The 26,255-nt window shown below is 43.4% G+C and overlaps 1 protein-coding gene across 2 annotated transcripts in view; it reads left to right on the top strand.

The window, feature by feature from the left end:
• cnot10 (CCR4-NOT transcription complex, subunit 10) overlaps positions 1-26,255 on the top strand; it is a 205,329-nt gene that overhangs the window by 51,060 nt on the left and 128,014 nt on the right. The window contains exons 5-6 of one of the 2 annotated variants that reach the window (XM_034173745.1): positions 2,879-3,018; positions 11,906-11,989. In XM_034173745.1, coding sequence (XP_034029636.1) covers positions 2,879-3,018; positions 11,906-11,989 — 224 coding nt within the window. The remainder of the gene's footprint in view (positions 1-2,878; positions 3,019-11,905; positions 11,990-26,255) is intronic. The other variant, XM_034173746.1, reaches the window with a different exon arrangement.

Below are 26,255 nucleotides of genomic sequence, written 5' to 3'. Positions count from 1 at the left end.
ACAGATAGATATTAGGGCATGGAAGACACCACTGAATTTTTGAAGTGATCCGATGTTGCAGACAGAATGCTCCCCCCCCCCCCCCCCCCCCCCCCCCCAAATAAAATCGGGTTGCCTTGCTTGACTGCGCATGCATCATTTTGGACCACAGCAGCTCGTCAGAGACAGTCTCTTCACCCAAAGCGATCAAATGGATTAATGTGATTATTAACCATCAGATGATAAAGGTAAAACCTCTTAAATCATTCTAAAGTTAGTTTTAAGCAAAAACGAGGCTGTTTTAATCAGAAACTCTGTGAAATTCCGTGACGCTTTGAAATGACTGACGCACAGTGAATGCATTAGCTAGCAGCTCGTTTAACTGCGGTGCTGTGATCACTTTATCCATCTTTTATGATGAAGTAATGCTGGATTTATGTGGAAATGATTGTTGTACAAAAGCTTCAGATATCTGTCACTAAGATAGATGATGACTGGAGTGCAGTTGTAATCAGAAATGAGGTATTAATCCGTGCACCGTGGCTAATGACGCGCAATGAAGCAAGGTGGACTGATTTTTAGGGGGAGCCGTTCAGTCTGCGACACCGGATCCAGATTTTGGATCAAGATATCACTTTATATAGGCTTTGAAGGATTATGTCAAAAAGTACTTAAATTATCACCAAATTTGCACCATTCAATTCAACTCAACCTTTATTTCTAAAGCACATGTAAAACAACAGCAGTTGACCAAAGTGCTGTACAAAATAGAAAAATGGGCACCAAATTACCCCAATCATAAATAAATAAATTAAAAATAACAATAAAATTGCAACAGGCAATAAAACGAATAAAAGACAAAATAAAATAAAAAATAAAAGACAGTAAAAAGTAGAGATGCATTGCTCATTTAGAAAAGGCCAGAGAAAAGAAGTAGGGTTTTAAAGAGGATCTAGGTCTTACCTTGTCATCTGATGGTTAATAATCATATTATTCCTTTTGATCGCTTTGGGTGGAGAGACTCAGTCTCAGACGACTGCTGTGGTCCCAAATGATGCATGTGCCGTAAAGGCAGGGCGGACCAATTTTTAGAGGGGGGGACCCTTCGGTCTGCAACACCGGATCCAGATCAGCGGATGTCAGAAATCTCGGATTGCTCTTGTCTAATTTATTGTTTTTGTCATTTACTTAAGTTTGTTTATTGCCATTTTTCATTGCAAAGATCTCATGCTGCTGACATATAATTCATGTAAATGAGTGAGATCATGGTGCCACCTTGATCACAGACCAATATTTAGTTTCCATTGTACACTCAAGACACCTGGATTTGAGACCAAAACATGAGGGGCAGCTGGGGCTGCATGTGGCTGTCGAGAGGACAAACACTGGGCATCCAGTGTCTCTCCTTTTCAGAGCATTTTGCCTTTTTTGTGTAGCAGCACAGAGAGCTTTAATTTGAAAATCCCTGTACTTTTCAGAAAGGTGCTGTGCTGTCACTGCAGTACCATTTCAGGCAATCAATCAGGTTCAATCACAAGTTCTCACCCTCACAGGAGAACTTTGTTTTTGCTGTTTCTGTCTGCAGTCAGCTATGTTGTTACATGAAATCAATGATGATAGGCATAGTAAAACCTCCTTTGTGATTGCAGAGTGAGCAGAATGCATGTTCCTGCTGAGGGCGAGTGCTTTTTATCACCGTGAATTCTAAGCTAGTATCAGGTTTGACAGGCTGGACACAAATGCAGGACGCAGGTACACAGCTCAGTGGAGTTAAAGCGTTTACTCGGTTGACAGGCTGGAGTCGGTACGCACAGAAGCAGTCCAAACAGAGCAACAGTATCACAAACATCAGGCAAGGGTGTGGTTGAGGTACACAGGCAGGTAGTCAGAAGCACGATGAGGCAGACAAAGCAAGACAAAAATACAGGAACTGAACTAGAAAGAGGCACTAGGCACATCAATCTGGCGAAGGACAGAGGACTCTGGAGAACTATATATACACCTGGGTGATGAGATGCAGATTGAACGTAGGTGTGTTAGGAACGCTCCAGAATGGGGGCATGGTCAGTGAGGGAAACACCCACCGCCAAGAACCAGGAGAGACCGACAAGAGATACAGGGACATAAGAACCCAGGCAGACAAAAACCCGGCAAGAGAATAACCAAACATGGAAAACAACCTGACTAGGACAAAGCGAACTAGCAAATGAAAACAAAACAGGGCCAAACTCAAACTCTGACAGCTAGTCACTTGCTGTTTATTGTTGTGAGGAAACAAATCCCACGAGGAGAGCTTTTTATTTTTAAGAAAGTGCTGGGATAAGGTGCTGAGATGGAGCCTTTCTCAGCACCCTCTCAACTTTTTTCCTTACACAAGTATTGACTGGTCTGTTTAACACATTTAGGTGTAAATACCAGGAATTAAATCTGACATTCTGTCTTCTCACATTGAACTTCTGAATCCAAATGTTTTCAGTCTACAGTGAAAAGTAACTAAAGGGCAGTGGCATTAAGATAAGATAAGACTTTATTGATCTCACAGTGGAGAAATTCACGTTACGTCAGCTCTTTAGAAAAACATACAAGATGGGTGCGAGTAGAGGAAAATGTGCATCAAACAGCATATGCAAGGATAAGCAATAATAATAATACTTGTAACAATACAATAAATAAGAAAATGAGGTAGAAATAGAAATAGAATTCCAGTAAGTGCCATTCTAGTACTTTGGCAAGTGAGTTTTGGTAGTGTTTATCATGGTGAAGTTGAAGGGATGCTGGCATGGACCACTGAGGAGAAAAACGTTTTTCTTCAAGGGAGTGAAACTGTCCAAAAAACATAAAGGTATCAGCTGTTGCTTAAAATGTTTTTGGTATGGATTCAATGTCTTATTTGTCCTAGAAGAGAAGTTTGCTCAAGCCGTGTGCTTCCTGCTGGTGGATCTGTACCTGCTCAGCTTCCAGCCAGAGAAGGCCCTCCATCTTCTTGCCATGCTGGACAAACTGTCGGTTCAAGGAAGCAGCAAGAACGGCAAAGCAGAGGTAAGTCCATGTTGGGTAGTTGCTGCTGAGTCCGTCACACAGTGCTGGAATACAGACATGTAAATGGTAAATGGACTGCATTTATATAGCGCTTTTCCATCTGAATCAGACGCTCAAAGCGCTTTACAATTATGCCTCACATTCACCCCAATGTCAGGGTGCTGCCATACAAGGCACTCACTACACACCGGGAGCAATAGGTGATTAAAGGCCTTGCCCAAGGGCCCTTAGTGATTTTCCAGTCAGGTGGGGATTTGAACCCATGATCTTCTGGACTCAAGCCTAACACCTTAACCACTAGACCATCATGTCCCCTGATCACATGTTACCGCTCAACACTTCACTGACATCAATTGACCTATCCAGTGCAAATGTTTCCAAAGACATAATATTTAATCATAACAGCTAATCAAAATAGGCAAAAAGTGTTAGACAGGGGGGACTACACACACTAGATGTGGGGATGTGGCTGAGGAGCAGACCAACACCTACACTGACTAAGAAGGGAGTTACCTTTGTAGCTAGATATATAAAGTTTCCAACACAGACAGAACATGTTGTGGAAGAAACTGAGTCTGTGGAAGAAGTAAATTTGAGCAAATCACCTGTGACACCTGAGCTTACTAAGAAGAACGTGAGAATGATGAGAATCATGCCCAGAGTTACGCCAAGGAGCAAAGGTCTCTTCTCCAGACATCCATCCAGAGTGTAGTGGGAAGATGTGTTTTAGGATATTTTGAAATTATCACTTGTGGATAATTTTACCTCAAATAATGGGGGCATCACCTATGCCTGTATGATATTATAACAAGGTTATAATATTGCTGATTTTAGGGTCAGTCAATAGGAAATATTAAACTCAGTCTCTAATCTTAAAGTAGTAAGTTCTACAGGTCAAGTCTGACCCCCTCTGTAAAACCACACTAATCACAGACATCTTCACACGTTTAAAACGTGTATTTAACTCAGTCAGGAGTTAAATCACAGGACATATCACAGAAAGCAATTTGATGATGATGACGTTCCCAGAGCAGTTAATATATGACGTTCAGGTAACATGGTTTAGTTGCGGGAGTTTAAGAATGAATTCCGTCTTAATCATCAGGGAATTTACTTTGGTATTCATTAACGTGAGATGGTTAGTGACGGTGAATAGAATTAATTTCATCATAAAACATGAAATCCGTTCATCTGCAGCCAATTTTGACCAGAGGAACTTCATTGTGATCACAACATTGAGGGTAATCCTTCTGTTGTATGTTTTTATTGGAATTGTGCTGTGAATATTGGGTTTCTCTGAAGACAGATTTTATGACTTTTGCTTAATGCAAACTTAGGAGGTTGAATGGCGACTGCTGGCTTCTCTCTACATTCCCCCACTCGATTCAACTTTGGGTTTTCAACGTTGAATCACCAAGATGAGGAAGGCTGCAAAGATTGGTGGGTGATGTCTTCCACTGGCAGGGAGGCTGTGGAGGGTTAATGTCAGACTAGCAGAGTGGCTTGGCGAGATTACTACATAACTAAGGTAGAGGTTGAATGGCGACTGCAGGCTTCTTGCTACAAGAGTGTCCTCACAGTTGCCAGCAATGGTGGCCTTTGATCCTGGAAAGGCATATGTGAGATTGGGCTGCAGCTATTTATTATTTTCATAATCATTTATTCCATCGATTGTTTTCTCAATTAGTCAAATAGTTGTTGGTCCATAAAATGTCAGAAAATGGTCAAATATGTTATCCAGAAAGAAAGGTGATGCTTTCAAATGTCTTGTTTGGTCCACAACCCAAAGGTATTCAGTTTACTGCCAGAAAGGACTAAAGCAGCTAGTAAAATAAACCAGACAATATTCACAAAGCATCAAAGCATTTGGATACATTTTTTAAATGACCCAAAAGGATGAATTGATTTATCAAAGTAGTTGTAGATTAATTGAATAGTCAATAATAATTCATCGTTTCAGCTTGGATTGAAGAAGGAGGCATCTGTAACACTGATACCTTGTCACTGATAGAACTGCAAGAAGATCGCAATCTTCCAGAACAAGAATCAGTTATTGTCACCAAGGATCAGTTATTGTCACCAAGGGAGAAATCCAGCAATGTGTCTCAATTATGTAGAGCTGGATAGCACCTGGACCTGATATGATCCACTTCTACTGGACGACGAAGCTAACAGCATTCCATTTGCACCTGTCAGCATAAATGAATCAGCTGCTCGCATCAAGGACCATTCCTGGCTGGTTATTACAGGGCAGAACAGTACTTGTCTTGGAGGATTCCCACATGGGTACAATACCCTTGAAATACTGTCCAGTAACCCGTCTCTCCACAACATACGAAGTCTTGTCAGACATGGTTGCAGCTAAGTTCAACAGGACCACGAATCAGGACATGACAAAGATCAAATGTCATTACAAACAGCAGAGGATCACAGCACAGTCACTGACTGGCAGAGCAATCACCCAGAACTCTTAAGACCAGACCGATCAACCTGAGCATGACTTGGCTTGACTATAAATCCTGCGACTCAATGGCCCCACATTAATAATGGAGTGTTTGACTCAAAGGCACTGATTGGCTTCCCCAGGAACTGATTTGGCTGTGGATGACAACAACACTTGGGGCGAACTATAGGCCCATCACAGAAATGACCTTCAGTTGTGGCATATACCAAGGCAATGCACTGTCTCCGCTGCTGGTCTACACACACTGAAAACCGTCACATCCAGGTAATCAGTGTGGATATGGATACTGGTTCAGCAGTAGGGTGCCCTTCAGCCAGAGTGAATGAGACATTGATTGATCTACCTCACCACGATATTCAACAATGTTATCAGTGTGACATTCAAACTGAGAAAGTGTGGCTGAATGGTGCCAAAGCAGGGGAACACGATTAAGACGGAGAATGAAGTTACCTGAAGGCAGGATTGCAGACACACAGCAACATGTATCTTGGTATCCCAAAGGCCAACTGGATCCATAATCACCAAGACGTCACGAAGCGGACAGCCACAACCAAGTACCTTCAGATGTTAACAGAAGTACAAAAATATCCAGGTAGAAATATGCCATCAACATGTATGCCAGACCAGCATAGAGTAATACAGTAATAAGATGGCCAAAGGAGGAGAGATGTTGAGACACCTAAACTTCTCACAATGCATGGCGAGTTCCACCTGAGGTTTTCCACCCTGAGACTGTAAGATCAGCGAAAATAGGGACCCGTGGTCAATAAGTGTCAAAGCCACCATCCAGATGAAACAAGAAACATCCAGGTGCTCAGAATAAAGAGAGGAGTAATAAAATCTTAATCACCCAATCAGAGCTGTAGAATGGATACAGATGGAACTACTGCAAATCCACAGCACCCCATAGTTGGGACCGGAGACATGCTCGCCTGGAAAGTGATGCATTCTAAGACTATTTCTCCAACAATAAAAACACATAGTTTTTATAGCTTTTTAGGTATTTATTTCACACAATAATGCAAAGTACCGTATTTTCCGGACTATAAGTCGCACCGGAGTATAAGTCGCACCAGCCACTTTATCCATTATAAAGAAAAATAAACCATAAATAAGTCGCACCGGAGTATAAGTCGCACCAGCCACTTTATCCATTATAAAGAAAAATAAACCATAAATAAGGTCCACTGGACTATAAGTCCCATGGACATACAGGTATGTTAACATGAAAAGTTCAGATGATAATATTGTGACGGCTACCATTTTCGGATGCATATTTCACCAGTCGCAACTTGTAATCTGCAGAGTATGATTTTCTTTTTGGTGGCATTTTTCGGGCCTTCTCCGTTGTCTTGTTATGTTATCAGTAACGTTAAAATTTTTATTTTTCTATGGTAGTCAGAAGTCGCAGGAACAGTCACACAAGCCTTGAGTGCCCTCTCGTGAGCTGCATTTTACCTACGGATATGTTTGTATTTTGCGGACCACATTGCGAGCCGAACCATGCAGCGCCTACCTGCGCAGCTCATGACCTCCCAGCGGTGTCGATCCAGCTCCTTCCAAGTGCAGACGCTAATCCTCCGCCGTCGCTCAGTGCTCCCATGCAGCTCTCAGCGTCAACTCTGCTCACACTGATATCCAAGGGTTGAAGCTGTTTTGTTAGCCGTCCCGGAATAAACACCATGTTCGTCTGCTTCAAACGCTTTTCACAATCATCGACGCCAGCTCCTTCCAAGTGCAGACGCTAATCCTCCGCCGTCGCTCAGTGCTCCCATGCAGCTCTCAGCGTCAACTCTGCTCACACTGATATCCAAGGGTTGAAGCTGTCTTGTTAGCCGTCCCGGAATAAACACCATGTTCGTCTGCTTCAAACGCTTTTCACAATCATCGACGCCAGCTCCTTCCAAGTGCACACGCTAATCCTCCACCGTCGCTCACCTGGTGCTCCCACGCAGCTCTCAGCGTCAACTTAAACACTCTGCTCACATTGATATCCAAGGGTTGAAGCTGTTCTGTTCGCCATGCCGGAATAACAGCAAGCACCGTGCTCGTCAGCTTCACACGCTGTGGGTGAGGTGAGGAATACGCATCCAAAGTTCTGTTCTCTGATTGGTTATCGCGACCAGCGTGAACTATAGGATGGCCGTCATACTACAGTGCCCATGATGCATTGCATTTCCTTTTCCGGTGGCCATTTTAAAACATAGATCGACTCTGTCACGTAAAATTGTTTTGTTACAGTAAATTAATTGAGATCCTACCGGTATATTTTTCATTTATAAGTCGCACCGGAGTATAGGTCGCACCCCCGGCCAAAACATGTAAAAAAAAGTGCGACTTATAGTCCGGAAAGTACGGTAACTGAAACTTTTTAAAATAACAGATCTGATAATTTCATACTGGAAAATTAAGCCACTTGCATTCTCAATTTTTTCTTTTTGGCATAGCACTCCACAGTTTTGTAGAATGGGCAGCTAAAGAGCAAATTCTGCTTGTAGTCATGGCAAGTGCCAAAAGTGTTTGCAAGGGAGAGTTTGGAAGTGGGTTTGAGAACACTTTGAATTACTGTGTCTACAGCTCAGAACAAACATAAGAATGAATGTTATTATACTTCACTTAGGAATTACAGTAATATTGTATTGTTGTTATTACAGAGTGTAGGGCTGTCGTTTTTGCTGTTTTGCTTTTTGCACATTTTTTAAATGTAACACCTGCCCTCCCTATAAAACTTTTCTTGTGCCGCCCGTGGAAAGCTGCATTCACACTTTTTCTGGTAGTGTAGGAATGAAATTTTTAAACCTATTTATGGATTTCACATTTACAGTAAATATGACAAGCTGGACTTTGCTATGAAATTGTTACGGTTCGGGAATCGGGTTTGGATGGTTGACCCAAGTGCAGGAGCAGTAAGGCAGACAAAGAAGTTTAAACAAGAGTTTATTAAACAAAGGACTGCGCAGTGGAGGGACAAAAGGAGGATGGACCATGAGGACACGACGGTTGGGACAGACAGAGCCACAAGACAGGGACAGGAACCAGGAGAGTGAGCCTACGGAGCTGCTGGGACTGTGGGGGAGAAAGAGAGGGCAGGTGAGATAGTGAAGGTGCATTTGGGCACACATCTGGAAATGAAAATAAGTCTAAGCTAAACTGAATAGTTCATTCAGAGGTTCAGTTCAAATCAACGTTCAGTTCATTCAGGCTTTCAGTTCAGAAGCAAAGTCTCAGTTCATTCCAGATTGGAGTTTAGATCAAAGGTGCAGTTCATTCAGGAGTCCAGTTCAGATCAAAGTTCAGGATCACAGTCTTTGTTCATTGAGGATCTTAGTTCTACATGACACGGCCTAAAGGTGGGCACAGGTGGGAGACCTACAGAGTCAGATGACAGCTCCAAGTTCCAGGCTTAGATGTATGCTTGGGACTCCGACGAGGGCGGTTGCATCTCCTTCACCCTCCCTTATCTCTCTGCCTTTAACCTTCAAGTCCCTACTTCACCATACTGTGAATTCCTCAAAACTATATTGGATTCTGGATCTATTGGACTACTATTGGATTAACCATGGAATTGATCAGCTGGTCTCTGAACGCTATTGACACCATTTTTTCTACAAGAAGGTCAGGACCGGGGGATCATACCTGCCCAGATGGAATGTATCCTGGGGCCTGTGTCCTCAGCTCCTGGGGGTCTTGGCGTGTTACATGCTTGGCGCCTTTCTCCGTTGAGGACATCGAGGATTTATTCATTTTTGGTCTCATGGCAGCAGGGCTGGTACTTTTTGGCTTATGTGCTGCCCTGACCAACCGGAAAATTGGCAAGACGGCGGCATCAAGATGCACGGGCCCTCACTTGTCCGTCATGATTAACGAGGTTGGCAAGGCAGTGCATTCTCAGACTGCATTGACTCTTGAACTCAGTCGCAAATTGGATGACACCTTGGAGCTGATGCGTGCCTTGCAGTTGAAGTTGAAGGTTTCAGAGACCGGTGAATATTCTTAATTCATAATTGGGAATATTCTAAATTCATAATTGGGATTTGGCTGTTCAAGTGGAACTGTTAAAAGTGGTTTTCACTGCTCAGCTACAACACTCCAGGCTTATCTACAACCCCTGGCAATAATTATGGAATCACCGGCCTCGGAGGATGTTCATTCAGTTGTTTAATTTTGTAGAAAAAAAGCAGATCACAGACATGACAAACTAAAGTCATTTCAAATGGCAACTTTCTGGCTTTAAGAAACACTATAAGAAATCAAGAAAACAAAATTGTGGCAGTCAGTAATGGTTACTTTTTTAGACCAAGCAGAGGGAAAAAAATATGGACCCACTCAGTTCTGAGGAATAAATTATGGATTCACCCTGTAAATTTTCATCCCCAAAACTAACACCTGCATCAAATCAGATCTGCTCGTAGTCTGCATCTAAAATGGAGTGATCACACCTTGGAGAGCTGTTGCACCAAGTGGACTGACATGAATCATGGCTCCAACACGGGAGATGTCAATTGAAACAAAGGAGAGGATTATCAAACTCTTAAAAGAGGGTAAATCATCACACAATGTTGCAAAAGATGTTGGTTGTTCACAGTCAGCTGTGTCTAAACTCTGGACCAAATACAAACATGGGAAGGTTGTTAAAGGCAAACATACTGGTAGACCAAAGAAGACATCAAAGCGTCAAGACAGAAAACCTAAAGCAATATGTCTCAAAAATCGAAAATGCACAACAAAACAAATGAGGAACGAATGGGAGGAAACTGGAGTCAACGTCTGTGACCGAACTGTAAGAAACCGCCTAAAGGAAATGGGATTTACATACAGAAAAGCTAAACGAAAGCCATCATTAACACCTAAACAGAAAAAAACAATGTTACAATGGGCTAAGGAAAAGCAATCGTGGACTGTGGATGACTGGATGAAAGTCATATTCAGTGATGAATCTCGAATCTGCATTGGGCAAGGTGATGATGCTGGAACTTTTGTTTGGTGCCGTTCCAATGAGATTTATAAAGATGACTGCCTGAAGAGAACATGTAAATTTCCACAGTCATTGATGATATGGGGCTGCATTTCAGGTAAAGGCACTGGGGAGATGGCTGTCATTACATCTTCAATAAATGCACAAGTTTACGTTGATATTTTGGACACTTTTCTTATCCCATCAATTGAAAAGATGTTTGGGGATGATGAAATCATTTTTCAAGATGATAATGCATCTTGCCATAGAGCAAAAACTGTGAAAACATTCCTTGCAAAAAGACACACAGGGTCAATGTCATGGCCTGCAAATAGTCCAGATCTTAATCCAATTGAAAATCTTTGGTGAAAGTTGAAGAAAATGGTCCATGACAAGGCTCCAACCTGCAAAGCTGATCTGGCAACAGCAATCAGAGAAAGTTGGAGCCAGATTGATGAAGAGTACTGTTTGTCACTCATTAAGTCCATGCCTCAGAGACTGCAAGCTGTTATAAAAGCCAGAGGTGGTGCAACAAAATACTAGTGATGTGTTGGAGCGTTCTTTTGTTTTTCATGATTCCATAATTTTTTCCTTAGAATTGAGTGATTACATATTTTTTCCCTCTGCTTGGTCTAAAAAAGTAACCGTTACTGACTGCTGTTACTGACTGACTTGCACCTGCGTATAAGGTTTCCCCTCTCCAATCAACTTTTTAATCAAACTACGCTGTTCTTCTGAACAATGTCTTGAACGTCCCATTTTCCTCAGGCTTTCAAAGAGAAAAGCATGTTCAACAGGTGCTGGCTTCATCCTTAAATAGGGGACACCTGATTCACACCTGTTTGTTCCACAAAATTGACAAACTCACTGCCTGAATGCCACACTGCTATTATTGTGAACACCCCTTTTTCTACTTTTTTTTTTTACTAATAGCCCAATTTCATAGCCTTAAGAGTGTGCATATCATGAATGCTTGGTCTTGTTGAATTTGTGAGAATCTACTGGTACCTTGTTTCCCATGTAACAATAAGAAATATACTCAAAACCTGGATTAATCTTTTTAGTCACATAGCACTACTATTATTCTGAACACTACTGTGTGTATATATATATATATATATATATATATATATATATATATATATATATATACCTTTTATTTAACCAGGTAAAAAAACTCATTGAGATTAAAACCTCGGCAGCACAAAAGCAAAGTGGTTACATCAAACACAAGACACACACATTCAAAAAACAGGATTGTCCTTATTTCTCTGTCCTTTATGATTGTTTTAAATTCCCCCAAAGTTACAAGATGTGTCAATTTGAAATCCTTCTGCAAAATGTGCCATGTGGACGGGGCAGCAACTTCAAAAGCCTTTTTTCACCAATTCAGTTCTGACTCTTGGAACCTGCATCAGTATATCGGTTTGTTTGATGGACCTAATGACAGTTTTCTGTTTCAATTTCAGAACAGCAGTTCAAACAAAGATGGGACCAACCAGAAGGCCGAGCTTTCAGCTTGGATTGAGATGGCTAAGTCAAAGATGCACCAGGTAAGTGTGTGTGGGTTCCACACAGGTGCTTGCTGGTGTGCCACCTGACTCCTTCACACTGTGGAAGCTGTACAGCATCTCAATCTGAACATGTGCCATTGTTCTGCAGCTTTGTTCCTCACTATCTGTCTTCATCATTTGATGGCTGTTTTTCCTGCCAAATTTTTTGTGTCCTTTTTTTCAAGTTGTACACCAGATGCCACAGTGAAATGTGGCAGGGGTGGGGTTCTTACCAGGAACCTTCAGCACTGAAACCAAGTGCACTAAACACTTGTCCACCACCCCTGATATCTGTCTGTATCTTATAGATTAATAAGCATGGTGGCTTTGTGGTTAGCACAGTGGCCTCAGAGCAAGACTGTCATGGGATTGATTCCCACCTGTGGCCATTCTGTGTAGAGACTGTATGTTCTCCCTGTGTTTGTGTGGGTTTCCTCCGGGTTCTCCGGTTTCCTCCCACATTTAAAGACATGCAAGTTAGGTGAATTGGAAACTATAATTGCCCATGGGACTAACCTGGTTAAATAAAGGTTAAATTACAATTACACCCAACCATCAGCTATTTCAACTTCATATATCCCGCTTTATATAAGACCAGCTCTCCGTCTCTGGGGTCCAACCTTCGTGTCTCCGCGGGTATTACCCGGCGGGGCTGCACAAAGGCTGTTTAAGCTGGTGGCGAGGAGATTCGTCTAGCCGCTCACTGCCTCCATCCGGACGTCCACCCCGCTGACGCTGATCTCGCACCCCGGTCGAATAGCCTCCTTCTGGAACCAGGATACGAGCCGGCCACGCCCGTTAACGGCAGCTCTCCTCTTATGGATCAGGGCTCTTGGAATGTTGCTAGATTTTAAATTTAGTGACTCGTACAGCGAGTCCCCAGGATGCGTTAATTTTGTTAAAAACCAGACTAACCTTTTAGAGCACTTTTTGATGTTATACACCCAAAAAACATTAACTTTTATACCTTAAGAAGAATCAATAAATCCAATGTCCGAGCTGTAACACTTTAACTGCATGCTTGGAAATTTATTGCAGGTTTTGCAAGTGCTGACAACATAATCAAAATCGGTTATATGATGATAATTTCACAACAGTAATTCAAATATAATCAGAATAATAATTGGCAGAGATTTTTGTTTTTGATTCAATAATGCTATCTGATCTTACTCTGACTGGACTGGATTAACTTCTCAACAAATTTTCTAGGAGTGAGGGAAGGAGGTTTTTTGATGTTAAAATCCCCAGTTCGATGAACTTGGTCTCCTCTTCATCAGCTCTTAGTTGTTAGCTGACCACGGTCCTTGTGATGTTGTAATCCTTCAGGAAATAATCCACATAAGAGTTTATATCCTTCAGGAAATAAATCCAAATAAGAGTTTATTCCTTCTTCAATCAACCAAAAGTTGATCTAATCCATTCTGGAAAGATATGATGCTCCATGAGAGAGAAAACGTTGAAACTTCCCCACTCAGACTTAAGGCCAGTGATTATTCTTCAATGCTCTGCTACTCCGTGACTGGACGGCCTGAGTGGGAGTTGAAAACTCTCTCAAATAATCTCTTATGTCTCCAATCCTCTCGCTCCTCGATTCCAATTGCAGCTCACAAGATGGTCAAGTCTTGTGATCTCCTCGTAGCAGCGGAGAAGTGACAACAGCACCTCTCCCTGGAAGAATAACCCCGTTTCCTGTTGTTGTACAGTTTTTATACGAAAACTCTTGTTGAGTTGCTCTTGGTAACCATGGGGATGATGGTAATTCAAAACCTCCCCCCTTACCCCTTCTTTTACTGGCAGCCATCTGGAGAACTCATGTCCGGGCTGCCGGTAACTGATGTCCCGATTGTCAGTAAATCTATTGTGCAAGTTTCCTGTTTTTCTGTTTAACACATCTTTTCCGAGAATTCATACTTTCTAAATCATGTCACATCAATCACATTTAATCATATTCAATCATTTCAATTTCAACTCTTTTTCACATAAAAACAATTCATATGATCATATACAACATTTTCATTCATTATTATTCATTTCATATCTTATTACATCTTAATGTTCTGAACAGTTGTTTTTATCATCAGCTCTTCTGGCCTCGCTTGCAACATCATTAACTTCCCCTCTGCACAAAAACAACTTCTTTCAGTTCCTCTTTTCTCTGTAGCTGCACCCTTTATGAAAAACAACACTTTCCTCTTTCTTGTGACTGCATGAAAAACAACTCATATAATCATTCATTTTACTTATTTGTAACATACATTTTCTAATCAACTCTTACTTGTTATGTTGGAATCATTCTTAGATATTACTTTTAACACATTAATACTTCATTTGATCATACTTTGTCATTTCAAAATCATCTTAGACATATTCCATCGTCTTCACCACTGAGTTCATCCCGTGGGCCTCTCCATCTGCAATGGAAAAGTCCGGTATGACCTCACTTACTCCAGGAAAGTACCAAACACTGTTCAATTTATTCCAACAACGTGTGTATTAATCCAACGGCACGTATTATATTCCAAGATGAAAACAAGCTGAAAGCAAGCTTAAAGTCATCTTTCTTGACACCCCCTCCATGACTTGAAGCTCTGCCGATCTCTTTATACTTCCATAAAAACATCCCCGTCGTCGTCGATAGGGTGAAGGGTAAGCACTTCTTTCTCATCCACCATCGGTGACAGAACAGGAGGCGCTGGAGTTGAACGACACTCGTCCAGCACCACGTACTCCTCCTCGCCCATCTGTAGATTGCTGTCGCCGTCAGAAGGCTGCTCCTCCAGTTGCGATGCTTGCGATGGTAATTCCGATGGAGATGGTGTCGCCTCATATTCCTGAGATGATAATCCGTCAGGGAACGATGATGCACATGGTGAAGCGGGGGTCACAGGTGTATAACACGGTACCTCTGGTGTAGATGGTCGTGGTGGTGATGTATCCTTCCGTTGAGGTGAAGCTTCAGCGTGAATATCCTCAGGCTCGGGCTGTTGAAGGTGTTCCTCCAGGAACACCTGCGTGAGGGCCTCCAAACACCAGTTTATATCCTCGGTCTGCACTCCAACCTCCACAGTGTGCTGTGGAGATGAACGTGGAACTGGTGGTAGTGAAGGACCAATGGCCACGATCCGGCCATCGGCAAGATGAGATGTGGAAAATCTTATTCCCGTAGGGTACATCCACATTTTAGAAAACACGGGGCAATACGTATATCCTTCTGGAGACACTATAGTGTCAGCTCGTATTTGATCAACCACAAGGGAATGCCAAATCACGGTTGCCTCAGCCTCAATTTTCAGGTATGTTGCTGTTGGTACCTGGGGCACAAAAGATGTATCCTTCCGTCCCATTATTCCTCGTGCCACTTGGACAGCGAAGTTGTTGCTGTAACACGTCGGGCACCACAGAGTCGGTGTTACCTCCCAGAGGTAGATCGCTTGTTCCAGGGTGGCTTGACAATTAATACATCTTATATCCCCCTACAGTGTAAGAGGAAACATTAGTCTTTTAATGATTATATTGCAAGCAAGCAAAAGAGTTTGTCGGGATTATTCAGATGCACGCCAGAGCTGCCTCATGATCACCGTAGGAGATTGGGATGGTGATGACGTTACCATTCCCGTAGTAGCTGAAGAAGCTGTACGCGGGAAGCAAGCATCATAGGTTGTAAACCATAACAGCAGGAGTAGTTGACTAACCATGGACAGCCAGTATAAGGATGATAATATTCCCCATCCTAAAGCCCAAATTATGATTAGTCCAAGTTTGTAGAGCCAGGGTTTCTTGCGTTGTACGGCTCCAGTTAACGTAGCTATGTACGCCAATAGGGTCAAGGCCATCACAGCTTCGCACACAATGTCAGCTATTACTGCTGGGGCGTAAAAGATTGCTGTCATATCTATCACCATCCAAATTGTAATCGATGTGTACTGCCATATTCCCCAACAGTCAAACTGGAGATTAAAGCGACCGAGGACGTGGGTGATGAATAAAGACAACCCTAAGTCACTCTGCCCGTAGTGCAGATTGATGATCGCCAATCTGACACATCCATGTAGTAGCGTTACTATTCGTAGTGGTTGTTGTAAGTCCCAATGGCCGACACAGCAGTATAGCAGCCATATTAACAGTAGTGCAATAAACTCCACTCTACTCACTTTGAAGATGGTGTCAGTTATGCCGCCAGTATTGTTGGACATTGTGCTCTCTTATTTTCTTTACTTATCTTCTTAAGTTGGTGTGCTGTTATGTAGATGCTTCTTCCTCCTTCGCTCCCCCAAGGCAGAATGAACAGGGCGTGTCTCGGCGTCGAGCTTTGTAGGTCCCACAGCTCCTCCCCTAACGGAGGAGGGGCTCTGTTTCACTGCGTTGTGTGCTCCTCCCACACAAGCGCAGGGCGGCTGCGAAACTTCCTTTTAGCAAAACATATCCAATTACTGCAGCAATAATTAATCCTATTATGGTTAACAGATAGGGCCAAAGATACCCAAACAAATGTCCAATCCAACCAGTCACTACTTCGAGACCTTCTTTAATGATTTCTCCAGTCTCTGCAGCGAAAGTGGTGATGGCTTCTCCAGCGACTATTTGCGTTCTTTCCCACCAAGAACATTCATGCCGACTTCTTCCTTCTCCACAGCTAATCCAATGTTCTGCAGGCGATTCACATGTACCATTATTGTAAATCCGATTGGGCCCCAACCATTCATAACCGACAATTTCTTGTCCTTCACACAAACCTTTCTTGAAAGCATATCCTTCTTCAAGCATTATCACAGGATCTCCAACAAATGGCACTATGTGACCTAGGATCTGCCTCCTTCTCGACATTCCATGTGCCAGGACAGCCTTTGCACAGCCAACGTTGGGTGGAAAAGCTCTTATCCATTCGCCAGCACCATTCTTCTCCCAAACCGTTTGATGGCCATAAGTGTCATACTCGCCGTCATAGTAAGCATCACAATATCCCTCCCAGCCAGGAACATTTCTACAATTTTGACGGGCAAGGCTTATTGTGCATGTAGTGTTAAGCTTATTACAAATCATTTTCCATGGCCGTGGCGTAACATAAGGATCTGGTCTCCAGAGTAAACCAGACCAAGTATCTCTATCTCTGGAGTAGACCGTGGCGATGTATTGATATCTAACCCAATAATTATCACTTTGATCTAAACAGGGGAATACCCAATCTTCAATTTCAACTCTCTCCATTCCCCACCAGGTAACATCCTCACTACGCTTAAGTCCTTCCTTCCATGCTTGAAGGGTCCCCTTAATGGTTGGAATCTGTAACAACTTTGTACAGTTATATACCCATCTTAGCCAATTCTCTGCCTTAATTTGGTCTATGGGGCATCAGGGGGATTTACCAGAACCAGCAGCCAAACTACTATGGTATTCTGTCTCATGTAAGCTTACATAAATTTTATGCGCCACGCATTGATCAATTTTGTCAAAATCATCCTGTGGTACTGACCTTTAGCTCATCAGGTTTTGGTAGTTTTTGCACATAAAAATTTGCTTTATATGGACCTTTCAAACTATGCCCAGTCCACATGTATCCCTTTGGAAAATTTCCCTCGAAGTGTCTCAGCGAAACGCTCCAGACCCACGGAAAGGTGTCGTTAAGCCAATCATCATGTTTTGCCTCTTGTATTTGTCTCCAAACAATCCTGTCTATCAAATCAGTAACTGTTGTAAGCACCATGTAATTTTGAGATTTACATCCAATAGGTCGATTCCAATAACATCTATCTAATTTTGCTATTTTTTCTTTTACACAATAATCATTAAGCTCCTTCCATCTCTTTCTAACTTCATTATCATTAATTTTAACTTTTGGTTCTAATACTCGCTGTGTATCTTGTGTTGGCGATGCAGGGAGTAATTTAGTTCCTCTCTGGGTTGGTGATATCTTTGTGGATCCCACCGATCCTTCTGGTGAGATGATGGTAGGTTTGGAGTATGATATTCCTGCTTCTATGTCGGTAAAGTTGTTCAACGGAGGGATTATTGTAGATGTAGTATCCACTTTCGGCACTCTGCTGCGGGTGTTGTCACAGGTGAGGTTATAATTTCCCCAATGTTTCCAGGTAGGCATTATCATTCTGCAAACATCATGTCTTGGTAATGCTGGAAAAACAGCTTCTTTTTCCCAATATCCTGCTCGATAGCCCAGTAGTACTCTACATCCCCATGAGCAATACCAGGCTGGCTCGCCAGGTTCAGGTCTTATCCAAGTGCAGCCTACTTCTCTTCGCTCTTTTTGTTTTAACCGTAAGATGGTTGCCACGATGATCTCTTTATCCCTCACTTGTAGGTTTTGTAGGATTTCTGCTCCGGTGGTCAGGTTGTGATTGGTAGTGACGGTTGGAAATTCTTCACTGTCGTTCAAGTATTGCAGCCACTTGTTCTTTTGCATGTGCTGAGTTAGGTTCTTCATTTTTGCCCATTTCTCTGTAGAATTCTGGTCTCATATCATGTAGGTGTTTCTTGATTCAACTCCCCAACATGTTTGTTGAAAAGTTTTAGTTGTTGCGTACTGGACCCTGATATGGGTTAAGGTCCAGGGCGTACTACCATAATGGTACAGGATAGCCAGAAGTACAGCAATGCCGACTAATAATGCTGTAAGTCGGGCCATCCAACTCCAACATTGGAGGCACTTTTTCTTCCATGGCCAGCTTTGTTGCTGCTGTTGGTGCTGCCTTATTCCAACATTTTCGTAGTAGAATTCACTTGGTACTGGTGGCAGCGGCTCCTGCCCTCGAGGTTGTTGCAGCAGTGGCATTTCTATGCCAGATTCTCTTTCTCTTGGTCTGTCGTTGATCCTTCGGGGTTGCGTGGTGATCACGTTGTCTTCCTGTGGTTCTCCCATCTCGGAGATAGATGATCTTAGGTGTTGTTGTTTGTCTCGTGCTCTCACCAGGGACACTGGATGCTCGTTGCTGAAGAAGAATGTTTAACAAGGGAGATGGCCACGGGAGTCTAATATCCAGTCCTCGCCACGCCCATTGCCAAGTGACAACTGTCACTTCCTTCATTTCAGGCGGTGGTCCCTGGAGTGTGAAGAAACACTGTGAAGATGCAGGATTCAATTCTCTACGTAGGTGCAAGATGTCCTCATAGGCGTTCCAATATGTCTCTCCATTGTAGAGATACTGTGCTATCACAGAGTACAGAGGAGTTAATCTTCGAAATAATCCTCTTCCCGACTTTATGTCAAGTCGTATCAGTATAGCCTTTGGGGGCTGCCAAAGCCCCACTAGTACTCTGGTTCGCCATCCACTTCTAATAGGCGGAACACTTCCACCTTTTTCGATGTCAACGTACTGTACTGTTGTACATATTGGCAAAGTTTGGTTCTCAATCAAATAAAAAGCTGATTGTGCTTCTTTTTTCTGAAGTCTTTTAAACATGTAGGGACTACTGGTCCAAATCTGGAAAGATCCGAGCCAAATATCCACATACATTCCTTGTAATGGATCAACATAATTAGGTCCCCATCTTATTTTAAATCTGTAGCCCCTTTTCTGTATATACACTACATTCAAGATGCAGGGGTATATGTTTGGACACCGGGGAATTGGGTAAAACTTCCATCCGACCCCGGGGCAATTCCAGTGTTGCCCAACTTTTTCCACGATAGGTTCTAGAGGAGTGTATATTCCAGGCGCTGCAAGGTCAGCAGTTCTTGTATATGAGTCATTATCTACAAAATATCCTCCGGCTCCCAGCAACCATCCTTTTTCTTTGTAATCCTTTTGCGGCCAGCTTAAACATATTTTCTTGTAGGGTAATTCCAAATATGGTGTAAGTCCCCTCGGCCCGGAGCGTAGACTATTTACATTGTTTTCATCCAATTTGAAGGTCCGCAGCATGATTCAGAGTGAGTTGTTACTCCGCCATCGGTCTCCTTTTCTTGCCAAGATACACCACCATAGGGAACAGTTGTTGTCTCTTAATGAGATGAGTGTAGATGGGAGATGGGTGGTTAAGTTCTGAATCCATTCCTTTCCATGCCCATTTCCACATCGTAACAATCACTCTATCAGGTTTAGGGAGGGGTCCCTCAGGGACTCTCTGTACTCGATTTGGGTGTACATAGCTCCATAGATCTTGCCAAGACTGCCAAAACCGGTATCCAGAATACCTGGATTGTGATAGGGCCACATAAAGGGGAACTGTAGGCTTATCCTCTTGATCCGTAGGCTCAATTTGAAGCTGAATCTTCATTGCCTGATTACAGTTCCAGACCCCTCTTTTGTAGAGGAAAATGAAGTGTTGGTTTTCAAAAACTGGTGGTATGGTTGGGGGCAGGAGGCCCTCACAGTCCAGAGGTTTTTCAACAATTCTTAAATTTAATGTTTGGTTATCCAATACGGGATATCTTGGGTCTTGCAGTCGTCTGTTAAATTGACGTTTCATGTTGGGGCTTGTCGTCCAGATCAAGTACTGGTTGAGGTACATTTCAGCGTAGACTCCTTGGAGTGGCTCAACGTAATTAATCCCCCATCTCACTGTGAATCTTAGGCCGTTGATTTGTAGGTAAACCACATTTAATATCCATGGGTATGTATCTGGACAACTTGGAATCGAGTGGGACATTTTTCGGCGTCCGTATATATACCAATACCGCAGACTTGCATCGTTCAGCACTCGGTCAGAAAGTATCCTTTGTCCTGTTGTCTCTGTTAATTCGGCATCTCTTTTATATTCATAGTGTGAGACAAAATATCCTTTAGATGCTAGTTTCCAGTTTTCTTCTTCAAAGTCTTTTTCTGGCCAATTTAAGTATAGTTTTTCAGCACCGAGGACATGTTGTATGTAGGGTCCAAATCTTCCTCGATTATTAATAACGGGTATTCTATTTACACTTGGTCCTTGCGACATTTTGCAAACAGCCGCTTCTTTTTACTTCTTATTTGTCCCGCGGAAAATGGAGGGAAACATCCAGCGATTCCGAGACGTTCTTGATTTTTCCTCACCTTGAGTCGTTTGGTTTGACTGCTGTTGTTCCTCCAGGAGTTCAACGTGTGCTCCGACAGAATAAACCCCCACATAGGGAATCAAAACCATCAGCACTGTGAGCCGCACCCTAATTGTTTGGTCCGGCCTACTAGGAGTGTCCGCTCTGCTAGCCATTCCCCCTCTCGATTGTATCCTCCTTTTCCTCACCCATTCCTCGGGTGTCACGTGGTACACGGCTGACTTCTTCTTTGGTTTTGCTGCTTTATTTCCCCAGGCGTCTAATCCAGTGGTGAAATAAAACATGAGAGTTTCTCTGCCCCCTTTTTCTTGTGGCACCTCTTCTGCATCTTCCAGTAGAATTTCTGGGTTTTTGAGAACTTCCTCTATCAATTTGGCCCAAGTTGTCAATTCCCAAGGGCCGAGCCATCCTTCTTCTTGGGCTTTTTGCTGTTGATCATCAGTCAGTCATTCCATCATGTCTGTATATCCGCGTCGCTCCGGATTTCTATACACTCTGAACACAAGTGGAATTTGTATTGCATCTATTGGAGGGTCATAAGTTTGCCCATACTCTGGACCCTGGGACCAACTTTGTTGTATAGCTTCATGCAACAAAGACGGCTTTCGTTCACTACCTCCTGCAGCTTGGTCACTTCCTCCTGCTCCAGTTGTATCCAACATCAAATAAACACTTGGGGCCGTTGGACTCACATCACCGCCGCCTTGATTCCCCTCAGCTTGATCAAGCGCAGTTGTTGCTGCAGGATTAGCCCAGCATGTTTCATCGGTGTGAAAGGTCCTCAGAGGGTCTAAAAACCTTCTCACTTGCCATCCATCTGCTTTTACCACATGCAGTAATCTTCCCATATGAGTTTGGCTTTACATACCAGGCAATACTCGATGTTATGTCCATTCCAATAGCATGAACACACCTGCATATCCACATTGTCTCCACGTATGTCCCACTGGGTGTAAAAGACCATTCTTGGCAAGTGGGTTAGTCGGCATATCCCACATACCAGTGCATCCAAAACCTTCACCGGCTTGTGAAGTAATTGCTTGAATTCATATTTTGCCCCATTTGGAATTGGGGGTTTTCTGACTCCAGGTCCCGACCATTGGACCGTCAGCGGTACATCTCCACGACAAATCACACAGTGATTCTCAACTTTTTTCCACTGTAATAACTCCTTTTCATTGGATAAAAATCCTTTCTTTGCATGAGATAGTATCCTCAGGGCTCTGCCTGCCCAGAGGCCTTCTCTTGTTCTTCTTAAGGCAACCACCCCATTGACAGTGGCCATTCTGACGAAGGGTGGAAGATCTTGGGTGTCTGTGGCCATATTTAACTCCTGGTTTCGTCTAGTTAGGAGTTGGCTTCAGCTGCTCCACTCCTTGGATTCCTTTCCTCTTCAACTCTACTGTGTTACTATCCAGTATCTTTACTATCGTATCTGTGGTCTCATACTTAGGTTTAACAGCAGTGTTGGTTGGGTGATCTCGAGCTCTCACCCACACCTTCTGTCCAACCTTGAATGGGATCTTTGGTTCTGGTTGTCTGTCCCTTTCAGCCTGGCTCCGCCCCACTTCCGGTGCCAAAAAAGGGGCGTTGGTTCAGTTCTTGCGAAGGGGTGGGCCTGCCGGCACGTTGGCGGTCATTCAAAGCCTGTCCAATTTCCAGGGCCTTAGTACTCCATTCCTTCGTGTTAGCATTTTTTCCGATCCAGTTTTTCACCAGTCCAATAGCCCTTTCCACAATTCCATTTGCTTGTGGGGTGTATGGGGGCGAGTAAATTCTCATTACTCCATTTTTCTGGCACCACTGGTCGACCTGAGCATTACGAAAATGTGTTCCATTGTCCGTTCTCAGCTCCTTAGGTATCCCCAGATTTGAACACACTTGATCCAACATGCTGATCACACTGCTGCCATTGGCTTTTCTCACAGGCTTAACAGTTACATAGCCTGACATAGAGTCCACAAGCACCAACAGATACTTTTCTCCTTTCTTACCGGTCACCCCCATGGGCCCGGCAACATCCATACATACTGATCCCCATGGAACAGTACTCTTTATGGTGAAACCATCCACCCTTTGTCCTCGTTGTCCTGCATTGTATCGACCACATACTTCACAGTCTTTGAGAACTCGGCAGACTTGGTTTCTCGGAATCCAAAGTTGCAGCTTCTCCAGCTCCTTCCGTGTGGGAAGGGTGCCTGCATGGCCAAGCGCTTCATGTACGGCCAGCACCACTTCTTTCACGGACTCTTTTGGAACTACCCTTCCCTTGGGTGTCTGTTCCCACTTCTCGATCCCGACAACGACGACTTTTCTCAGCTGCACATAGCGGTCCACTTCTTCGTTCCCGCTCCAATGTGCTCCTTCTTTCACATGGGCTTTCTGATGTACCACATCTAAGTCCATTGTTAGCCTCAACTTGGCTATTTTTCTCCACAAATCCATATGAGCTACAGGCTTCCCCTTAGCTCCCTCAAATCCATTTTCTTCCCAAATGGATAAGTCCTCTTTCAGGGCTTGTGCGCAGTAATGACTGTCTGTAACCACCTTAGCCCTCTTTACTTTCCTCTTGTTTAACTCCAAGAGTCCTTCTAGTATTGCTGTAACTTCTCCAGCTTGGGCACTCCCTGGCGTTTGACCTTTTCGACGATATTTCTCCTTATCTTGATACTTCAGAATATAGCCCCAATGAGCTACATTGTCTGTTCCTTTCTTTGATCCATCAGTGTACATAGTCCAGTCGTATGGCTCCACAGGGAGTTGCGTCTCCTTCGGTAACTTTTTTGTCGCCGACTGGTTTGGCCCAATTTCCAGCTCAGGGTCTAGCAGGATGTCCTCCCACCTTCCCCATCTGGCATTTGTGGCTTTAGTACTCTCAATTGTTCCTTTTCTTAGGAACCGGTGGGCTTGGCTTTGAGTGATGACTTTTATTCCCTGTCCTTGTGCAAGTTCTTTTAATGCACTCCAATATCTAGCCAGGACTGCTAGTTCTTTTTCTTCCGGTGGATATTTTCTCTCAATCGAAGACAGAGCTCCACAATGTTACCATACCCCCTCCTTCATTGCTCACTTTTACCACCGAATCCTCTTCTTCACAGTTTATTTCGGCTAGCAGACGAGTAGTCGGACTACACGGCTCCAGCCTAACTGCGTCTTGAATAGCTTTCTTTAGCTTTTCCAAGCAATCCTGATCTGTAGCTGTCCAAATCCATTGCTTTTGCTCTTGTCCATCAGGTTTCTTCTTGAGACGAGCATAAAGGGGCTTTTCATATTTCTGATAATGTGGAACGTGATCTCTCACATAGTTACACAGTCCCAATATTTTCTGTAGGTCATTCTCAGATTGAGGTGGTTTAATCTGACTCAATTTTTCTCGGTATCCTTCTGAGAGTCCCAAGTCTGATGATACCTGGAATCCCAAATAGTTAACCTTGAATTGTCCAAACTGACATTTCTTCAGGTTGAGTTTTAACCCAGCTTCTGTGAGCTTCTGTATCACCTTTTGCAGCCGCATTAGGTGTTCATTTTCATCATCATCTGCGATAAACACATCATCGATGTAGACTGTTACTCCCAAATCTTTCAATATTTCCATTACTGCTGCTTGGAACACATTTGGTAAATTTCTGTATCCCTGCGGGAGTCGTTGCCACACATAACTTTTCCCCTTATGTGTGAATGCTGTTTTCCCTTGTGACTGTTTTGCTAATCGCAGGGAAAAGAATCCATTTGCCAGATCAATGCACGATTTGTATTTATTCATTTGGAGCGTTTTCAGTGCTCCTTGGGGATTTATCAAACTTGCTCTATTGGCTATTGTTCGTCGATTGAGAGCCTTGAAGTTGATTACGGGTCTCCAGCCTCCTCCTGCCGACTCTGGCTTCTTAACTGCTTGGATGGGGCTATTAGTGATCGGATTTAATTCCACTCGAATGATCCCCAAAGCTTCCAATTCTTTCACTATTTTATCCATTTCTTCAACCGCCCCAGGGTTCAAGGGATATTGTCGCACTGGTGGATGAACTCCTCCTTCGATGACATGAATGTGTTTAGTCCCCAAATTTCCACAATCATTTTTAAATCGTGCCACATTAGCTTCGGAGATAATTTCCATCAGTTTTTCTTTCCCTGCTTCAGAGAAATCACTTTCTTCAATTTTTTCCTCTGTGACAGCCGGTACATCCACCTCTTTGTACCAGCTTTCTGGACTCATTCCAGTTGGAGTTATTCCCATTCGTACAACTCTTGCTTGTAATTTTTTCACTCGTCGTCTTATTAGAGTTCGAAATCTTTTGGGCCGATGCAATTCTTTCAAATCTCTGACTGATATCAAATTAAAGGGGCCTTTTAACCAAACTATCCCCTTCCATATTCCAAATGGTGTTCTCTCCGTTGCCCCATTTGCATACTGGATCAATAGGTATCCTATAGTAACGAGGTTTCTGCGGGTCATGGACACCTCTGCTCCCGTGTCTACCAGGTACGGTTCTCCATCCACATCAGCGTAGATATCGTCCCCTTCCCAGTAGGCATGGTCTAGCGTGACCCGCTCCTCCGAAGCCATTACTTCTGTTGCCCTCCAGCCGCCGCTGTAGCTTGGCGGACTTCCTGGAGGGCTTTCCTTTGCTCTGGAGTTAATTTGTCGTACTCCTCTTTAGGGAGATAGCCACCACCACGGGGTGCAGGTGTAGGTCGCGATTGTGGTGGTGGAGGTGGTGGACCTCTCGGCCGAGAGCTCCATTGTCCAGCTGGAGGCCTTTGATTATTCCTCTGTGGTGTTTGATGTGACTGAGGAGGTGGTGGTTTAGGCACTGAATTTCTTTTCTCCACTCCCCCCGGTTTTTGTCCTGATTTCGGGGTGCTCTCCTTCTTCCTCTTTTCTTCATAGAACTGCTGCTCCAGATCCCAGCTCTTCACCACCGCATCCATTTGTGGGACTGTAGTGCCGTCTATGGGCATTTTCACAAAAGTTATCTCTCCTCTTCTTCCTTTAGTGACCTCTCTCAGTGCCCTAACATAGCGTTGTGGCAAAATCGTCTGTTTCAGCCCATGCCAAACTTGAACCAATGTTTGACCTTTGTCTAATCCAGCTTTAGCTCGAGCAATATGGGAATCTTCATCGTTGGGATCTTCCAACACTAACCTGGCATAATGGTTTCGTGCTGGTTCACCCCGACTGATGGGTTGACTGGTAACTTGGGCTAGCCACATAGATTTACCCTCTTCACTGTTCGAAGCTCTGTCAATAAGGGGCCACACTTCTTTCAAATAATCCTTTAGGTC

Source organism: Thalassophryne amazonica, chromosome 7, assembly GCF_902500255.1.
Source record: "Thalassophryne amazonica chromosome 7, fThaAma1.1, whole genome shotgun sequence".
Classification (NCBI taxonomy): domain Eukaryota; kingdom Metazoa; phylum Chordata; class Actinopteri; order Batrachoidiformes; family Batrachoididae; genus Thalassophryne; species Thalassophryne amazonica.
Note: the sequence above shows the minus strand (reverse complement) of the source record. Positions and strands in the feature narration are given on the sequence as shown.